Source organism: Danio aesculapii, chromosome 6 (assembly GCF_903798145.1).
Source record: "Danio aesculapii chromosome 6, fDanAes4.1, whole genome shotgun sequence".
Lineage (NCBI taxonomy): Eukaryota > Metazoa > Chordata > Actinopteri > Cypriniformes > Danionidae > Danio > Danio aesculapii.
The window spans coordinates 10,935,346-10,943,681 of NC_079440.1; the positions used below are offsets into that span (position 1 = coordinate 10,935,346).

The following is an 8,336-nucleotide window of genomic DNA, read 5'->3' on the forward strand; positions in this document are numbered from 1 at the left end:
CTTCACATGAACCGAGGGTTTAGGGGTAAGTGTAAGGGGTAGAATTGGGAATGCACCTCGAAGTATTTAACGTATTTGTATGAATATGTTTTCCCTGCAGGAAGCTGAAACTGGGGAACGGGGCAGAAGTGTGTATTCATAGGCTGATGAAGGAAGAGGACCTGAGGTGAGACTTTAAGATAATTAGATAATTCATCAAATCTACGAAGGAATGGATGTTTTAAACTGATCATTCTTTTTCAGGCAGAAGGATTTATTGCTGAGGGTTCAGATGGGGGTGCCTGGAGAGAAGGCGTATTATCCTTCTGAGGAGTTTGTGTGGGACGCAGGGCGGGACGGTTCACCTAAGGGCCTGTACGCTGCTTTGGCAGCCCACTACGGCCTCACTCCTGACAACCTGCTTCTGGCTAAACACCTGCCTGACAAACACAGCTGGATGCCCATCTCCAACTGGGTAAGAAGAGAGAGCGAAAGTATCAATTGAGTGTATTTTTTGGCTTAGCGTTGAGTATACTTGTATAATCCAACATAGGCTCATTCTGAAAGCGTAGCCCTATATAAATTTCTGGAGATCACGAATTATGTAGCCAGAAGTACATAAACAAATGCTTTAAAATTAAAGATAGGGGGCGGGATGAAGCCGTTCCTTTTCGCGCTTACAGGCTGACCACTTACCTCCGTATGGATGGTATTCCTGCTGTTACCAGTTTGTCCAGTTAGCTCGCCATGTACGTTGGCGGCCTTGAGATGCAGAGAGGAGTTGACCACTATGACTGGGTTTGAGTCTGGCAAAGAACAGTTCCAGAAAGTAGGCAAGACAAAAACAGAAGCCAAAAAATAAATAACAGTGTGAGAAGGTGGTAAAATCTAAATATGTGGTAAAATTTAGGCGAGGGCTTTTTTTTTCTGGATTGCTTTTTAAAACTGTTGGTTCGGTTTAGGGAAGTGGGTGTTTGGGTCAAGGCTGATTTATACTTCTGCCTTAAGCGCACGTGAGATGCTCCGGCACAGCCTTCGCAGAGCACACACCATGTGGGGTCACACCGATCACTCGACCCAGAAGTATAAACCAGCCTTCAATCAGTGCTTTTAAAAATACTATTGGTTGGGTTTAGGGAAGGAGGAGGTTGGGTCAGTAAGTCAGTCAGTCAGTCGACAGGAGCCTCTGGTGGATTTACGTGAGAACCGCAGGCGCAAATGGCACTCTCAAAAGAAATTAGACATCTGAAAAAGCATACACAGCGACTTCTGGTGGATTTGCGAAACAAAAACAGCAAAAAAAAACATAGCTCCTGGGATGTATTTAGCGCTCTCCAGAACTCTATATAGCAGTACGTTTTCAGAATGATCCTGGGTTACATTAATCACTTCTGAATGAATTATAGACTCAACAGGTCTCAAAAAGGAAGAAGAAGAGAAAAGCTGAGAGTCTTCAGGCAGCTCCTTTCTACCTGAAGGATGGAGATATTATAGGTGTCAAGGTAAAGCTGCTTTTTTTTGTATAAAGTATTGAAGAAGCTACTCTAGAAACTAGGGCTTAGCTTAGAGGGGGGACATATTATGCAAAAATCACTTTTATGAGGGGTTTAAACAGAGTTATGTGGCAACAATGTGTAAATATAGTCAATTTCTAATGGTAAAAATAAATTATTATTCTAATTTTTATAATCACACTTTATAAAAACGGTCTGCAGAAACACTTTGATTGACATTCTCCCTTTATACATGTCATCAGAAGGGGAAAGTTCTGTGCATTAGTGACGATCTCTCCCTCGTTAGCATTGACAGCCCTGAATGAGAAACAGCCGTCTGCCATTTGTCTTTTGAATATGCTGATATGCCGACACAGACATTTGTAGCTCCGCCCTCTTTTGAAAAGAGGGCTGGGAGCACAATCTCATTTGAATTTAAAGCGACAGTCACCAAAACGGCACAATTTGGATCAAAGCCTAAAAGGGGCAGTTACAAAGAGTTATAAAAAATATTTGTGCTGTATTTTAAGCTAAAATTGGGACATCACAGTCTTATTTTGCATCTTGTAAAAAGGGGCATAATAGGCCCCCTTTAAACTCAAACTACTTTCCTTTTGTCAGAAATTAGTCATGATTTAATGAGTTCAATTATTAATTCACTAAAAATAATCAGGCTACTGTTATTTTTTGAGTTATATAATAACAGTTACTTCTAATGAAAGATTTTTCTCAAAGATTTTTTTTCTCCATTGAATTATGTGGAAATATGTACATCCTTTGGAGAGTCTGGCTTCAGTTTGCTTTGGTTTTAATTTGGAATCTGCATGTGTTTTAGAATCTGCTAATAGACAATAATAAAGAATTCACTACTCTGGAGGATGAGATCGGCCAGCTGAGACTCAGGGAGGAGGCAGTGAATGAAAACACAAGGTGATTGTTTTATTCTGCTTCTTTCCAAGATCATAATATACAGTATTAGGTTTATAAGCATATGCTGTTTTGATTTAAATTTGTAGATAAAACAAATTAAAATGTGCTATTTTGCTTCAATATACACTCACTTTAAAAAGTTTGGCGTTAGGACAAATTTGTCAAAGATGCAAAAAATTGATATTAAAAAAACAGATTAAAGACCTCAACTTTCTAATAATGCGTTCACATAAAAATGGAAATTCTGTTATTACTTAATCACCCTCATGTAGTTACAATCCTTTGAGACCTTTGTTCATTTTCGGAGTACAAAGTAAGATACAGTATTATAGATTAAATTCGAGAGCTCTCTGACTCTCTATAGACAGGTCCTTAGATGTGAAAGTTCAGGAAATGTAAGCTCCAAGAACACTAGTGTGCACCAAAAAACTATAAAACTATTTTGTTCACTAAATGTGATTTGCGACAGAACAGGGTGGTTTGTGTTTAGCAATACAGCACTTACACTACCTGACAAGTCATCGATCCAAGTTGTAAGAGCAATAAATAATGACCTGACTTCTAGTTGATCATTTGGAAAAGTGGCAGAAGGTAAATTTTTCAGATGAATTATGTGTTGAACTGCATCCCAATCATCACAAATACTGCAGAAGACCTATTGGAACCCACATGGAGCCAAGATTCTATTAGAAATCAGTCAAGTTTGGTGAAGGAAAAATCATGGTCTGGTTACAATCAGTATTGGGGCGTGTGAGAGATCTGCAGAGTGGATGGCAACATCAACAGCCTGAGGTATCAAGTCATTTGTGCTGCCCATTGCATTACAAACCACAGGGCAAATTCTTCAACAGGATAGCGCACCTTCTCATACTTCAACCTCCACATTAAAGTTCCTGAAAGCAAAGAAGGTCAAGGTGCTCCAGGATTGGCCAGCCCTGTCACCAGACATGAACATTATTGAGCATGTCTGTGGTAAGATGGAGTAGGCATTGAAGATGAATCCAAAGAATCTTGATGAACTCTGGGAGTCCTGCAAGAATGCGTTCTTTGTCATTCCAGATGACTTTATTAATAAGTTATTTGAGTCATTGCAGAGATGTATGGATGCAGTCCACCAAGCTCATGGGAGTTATACACTATATTGATTCTGTTTCCACTGCACCATGACTTTATATTCTATACAGTACATTATTTCTGTTAAATGACAAGACTTTTGTCTAAGCAAAGTACTGTCCTAATGAAATAATTTTAAATTTTAAATTTGGTAAAATAAGTGTAATCTAGAGGCCTTTATCTTTCATATAAGCCACTTCTGATACCAAATGATCAACTAGAAGTCAAGTTATTATTTGTTGTTCCTAAAACTTTGATAGGCGACAAGACTTTTGTTAGTGTATTCTGCTGACAGTAATGGTGATACAGTTGAACCACTGAAGTCATATGGAATGTTTTGACAGCGTTTTTGGTTGCTTTTTTGGACTTTGAACATCTCTGGACATACACTTGCTAACCTAATAAAATAAAAAGTATAATGTTATTAATAAAATGTATTTTGGTGGCTAATTGAGGACATTTTTGTGTGTATATCATGTCTCACTTAATGACTCACTGATAATGATGTCCACTAGGGGTCGCACTGCCACTGGAGAATGTTCACTAGACACCGGGTCCAAGAAGACGGGCTCTACTAAAAACCGTAAACCCGAGGTGGCCTTATCGATCAACGTGGGAATGTTCAGGTAACCCACACTGTGCAGCTCCTCCTCAGAGCCGCCCGCTGCTATTCTTCTGCCATACAGAATCTGCTCACAGAGTCTCAGCGAGGGCCAAACTGAAGACGCCGAGCCAGAAAACCACCCTGTGAAAAACTCTGATCTCTATGGGATGCTGATCTAAAACTGAACTTCAAGTAGGAATATATCTCCAATCATTGAGATTTTCTTGAAGCTTTTTCCTTGTCATTTATATGCAATTAACTCCTGGAGCAGATCTCTTTAAGACTGAGAGATCAGTTTCAGCGTCCGCCAATGGATTTTTCTGCCTCAGTTCAGAGAGATTTTTTTTTTAAAGGATGGATTTGACGTGTTGTGTGCAACTCTTATATTCTAGGCTTTTTTTATTTTTACAAAATCATCATGATACTGTATGGGAAATGGTTTACACAGATTATGTGCAATTATTTATCATTTATAATGGTTAATTCACTCAAAAAAAATAAAACTCTGCTCATTTACTCACCCTCATGTCATTCCAAATCACATTGATCCCATTTTATTTGTGTTTGATAAATGTTGCGTCTAGCTTTTCTTCACATTATGGTGCACTCTAAAAAATGCTGAGTTGTTTTAACCCAATGTTAGATCAAATATAGACAAACCCAACAGTTGGGTTAAAGTAATGTCAATTAAAGTAAACATTTTTTTTTAAATTTACCAAATGGTTGGATTTGTCCATATTTAACCCAACGTTGGGTTAATGCACCCGGCATGTTTTTAGAGTGTGTCAAAGTGTTCATTTACTAAATGTAATTTATTTGTAGGCCTGGATGTAAATAGGAGCAAGATTTACTTCAGATTATCAATGAAAATATATTTACATTTTGGTCTTTTCTCATAGTTTTCCTCATATTGTAATGCTATTGTTTTTAAAAAATAGCTTATTGGTGAGATCGCTCATTTTTTAAATACATTTATGGTGCTTTTTTTTTGTTGAAAATCTTCAATAACTCATGAAGTTTCTTATATATATTTTTAATGAACTCTTGCTTTTTATCTTTAGTCAATAAATCACAATAAATGCATATATTTTCCAAAAATAGTTTATTTCTCACAGCGCGGCAGTTAATTCAGGTGAATTTTCATGTCAAGTTTATAAAATGCTTGGATGAATGCTTAATGTGCTCATAGTTTATAGAAGTCTTTAAAACTGTCTGACCTCCGTCTCCTCTCCTACTGCCATCAGCTGCATATGCAGAAATAATGCATTGGACTGTAACCAAAAAACCCTCAGCCCTCAATGGCCTTTTATTGAGAATTCATTGTTGTAGATGTAGAAACAAGATAAATTAAAATAATATTCTGTTTCAGAGATATAGCAATCAGGGACGTAGATCACTTTTGTTGTTGTGTTCCATTGAGGAAAAAAATAGAGATTTATTTAATCTGAAATGGTTCCGAGTATAAAAACAGTAGTTCCTTAAGAAACCGTTTCCTTTATGTAATGAGCTGCATGTTTTGTTAAATATTGTTTGACTAACACTTTATTTTGATGGTCCACTTGAGTATTAGTAGACTGTCTGCTTAATATCTGTTAAAACTGCTCCTTCAACAGACATTTACCTGACTATAAGAGACTTTGCAAGTACATGTCAACTTACACTAACCTTAACCCTAACCCCCTTATAATCTAATGGGAATTATTTGGCATGTAGATGCAATGTAACTTAAATTCAGCAAACAGACCATCAAAATAAAGGGTGGCCATTGTTTGCCTTGTTTCTAATAAAACTAATGTTTAGTAGTACTGTTTTTAAAAATGACAACATGTTCAAAAAGCAATGTTGAGTATATAGTAGTCAATTTACTTTTTTCCACTAATGATTTTTTTTTGCAGTCACGATTTCTGTTCATTAAAGTTTACAAGAAATAAATCCACCATTTGGAAGGTATCAATATCAACAATAGTGTCTTCTGTATCCTTGTGGCTCTGTAGTGAATAGCAAAGTGCTAACTGGAAACACTTGCAAAGGCCTTTAAATGGTCTCTGTCTAGTTTTGTAGGCTACACAATCATGGGGTAGACAGCTTGACAGTTGTCCAAAAGATGACCATTGACACCTTGCACAAGGCACAAAAAGGTCAACGCAAAAGAGTCTGGCTTTTCTCAGAGCTCTGTGCCCAAGCACAATAATAGAGAGGGGAAGGAAGAAGGTGTACAAGCAATAGGTATAACCGTAACCTGGAAAAAATTGCGAAATAAACCCATTCAAAAACATGAGGGAGATTCACTGCAGAATAAGGGAGTGGACTGCAGCTGGAGTCAGTGCTTCAAGAATTACTACGCACAGACGAATGCAAGACATGGGTTTCAGCTGTCACATTCGCACATCTGTATATGTATATATATATATATATATATATTTTTTTTTTTTTTTTTTAGACTTGACAATATATTTTCAGCCATTGCAGGGTTGATGCTGTTACAGGTGGTGCTAAAATCGATGACCAGCATTCAATTCAATTAAAGTTTATTTGTATAGAACTTTTGCCAATAATTATTGTTTCAAAGTAGCTTTACAAAAGGTGCACGTTATTGCATTACAATCCAATTAAGTTAAAGTTACAATCAAATGTAAGTTAACCTGCAGTTTTATATCATAAAACAAACATAGAAACAAACATATAAAGCATACAAGTACTGTATTTCTAACGAAATGCCTGCTGCATTTAGTCAGGAGGAGTGTGTCCTACAGGTGGTTTGTCAAGCCCACTAACCTGCATGGTGCAGACTTATGCATCCTACAGTTATGTGATGTATTGTGTGTATGCTTTACTGAAAGATGGGTCTTTAATCTTGTTTTGTCTTGAGAGAGTGTGTCTAAGCCTTGGACATTATCAGGAAGGCTATTCCAGAGTTTTGGAGCCATATATGGGAAGGCTCAACCTCCTTTAGTAGACTTTGCTGTTGTGGATACTACCAGAAACCCTGAGTTTTGAGATCTTAAAGAGCGGGTTGGATTGTAGCGAGAGATGAACAGGAGCTAGATCGTTTAAAGCTTTGTAGGTAAGAAGCAATTTTTTATAATCAATACAGATCTTAACAGGCAGTCAGTGTAGATAAATTTGGGGCGATATGGTCATATCTTGGCCTGGTAAGAACTCTGGAATTCTTACTAAAACTGAAGTTTATTAAAGGAGGATTCTGGAGAACCAGCGAACAGAGCATTACAGTAATCCAGCATCTGTGGATTTTACTGTGGATTACAGTAAAACAGCATCCACATAACTGTTTTTGTTTTCTAGATGAGCCAGGCGTAGGTGAATTGCTGTTGCTATGGCATCATCAGTGGAGCAAAATGTGGGGTGGGTAAAATGTAGAGGGGACACTGGATGTTATTTTAACCAACCTTTCAAAGCATTTATCGTGATTGGTGTGAGTACCAAATAAAGCATTTATGGGGTGATTAATGGTTCAGTGTTGTGGCTAGGCATTTCTTGAGTAGCGGTATGATGGTTGTGCCATTGAAGCATGCTGGTATGGTGGCTTGGTCCAGAGAGGTGTTTAAGATGTCTGCAAGAATATTTTTTTTTTTTACTTTGCAACTTTTCCTTTCCTCCAGATGCCTTTTCATTTTCCTCAGCTGCTGACTTTTTAAAAACTGCTTTTTTATTAATGTTGGGATAACTTTAAATAAGACTAACCAGTGGTGTCAACATTTTGGAAATTGTAGGTTGTTCTTTGAATTTAATCTCAATCTTGTGTGTGTTTGTGCTTGTTTGTGGGTTACGAGGACAGAAAATTGTATAATGACATGGGTCTGACCTAGTTGTACTCAATTACACCACCTTCCCACTGTACACAACATTCAGACACGATTGTCGGAATACGCACCCTTGTGGCAGTCACACAGAATTTTCAGTTTTGTCGTGCACCATGGGAGATTCTGGGCTGATTCTCGCGGTGTCCAAAATAAAGCACTCCAAAGCAAGACCCTTTATTCTTCATACGTTCACCATGGTTAAATGAATACTAGAAATTCATGGACCGCTAAAAATGCTGGAATGAATGTGGAGATTAAAAAATAACATTTTCTATTACTCATTCGCAGAAGTTCTAATATTTTAACAGATCTGCAGCTCAAATCGGATCCAATTTTGCATACGAAGATGAGAGGGTGGTTTACGAGGACATGCCTAGTGTCCTCTTAATTCAGAAC

The 8,336-nt window shown here is 37.5% G+C and overlaps 1 protein-coding gene across 1 annotated transcript in view; it reads left to right on the forward strand.

Annotated features, from left to right (window-relative positions):
- usp40 (ubiquitin specific peptidase 40) overlaps nt 1-6,061 on the forward strand; it is a 39,799-nt gene extending 33,738 nt beyond the window's left edge. The window contains exons 27-31 of the mRNA XM_056459508.1: nt 101-166; nt 244-454; nt 1,386-1,481; nt 2,308-2,402; nt 4,031-6,061. Coding sequence (XP_056315483.1) covers nt 101-166; nt 244-454; nt 1,386-1,481; nt 2,308-2,402; nt 4,031-4,145 — 583 coding nt within the window. The 3' untranslated portion in view covers nt 4,146-6,061. The remainder of the gene's footprint in view (nt 1-100; nt 167-243; nt 455-1,385; nt 1,482-2,307; nt 2,403-4,030) is intronic.
- The last annotated feature ends 2,275 nt before the right edge of the window (nt 6,062-8,336 follow it).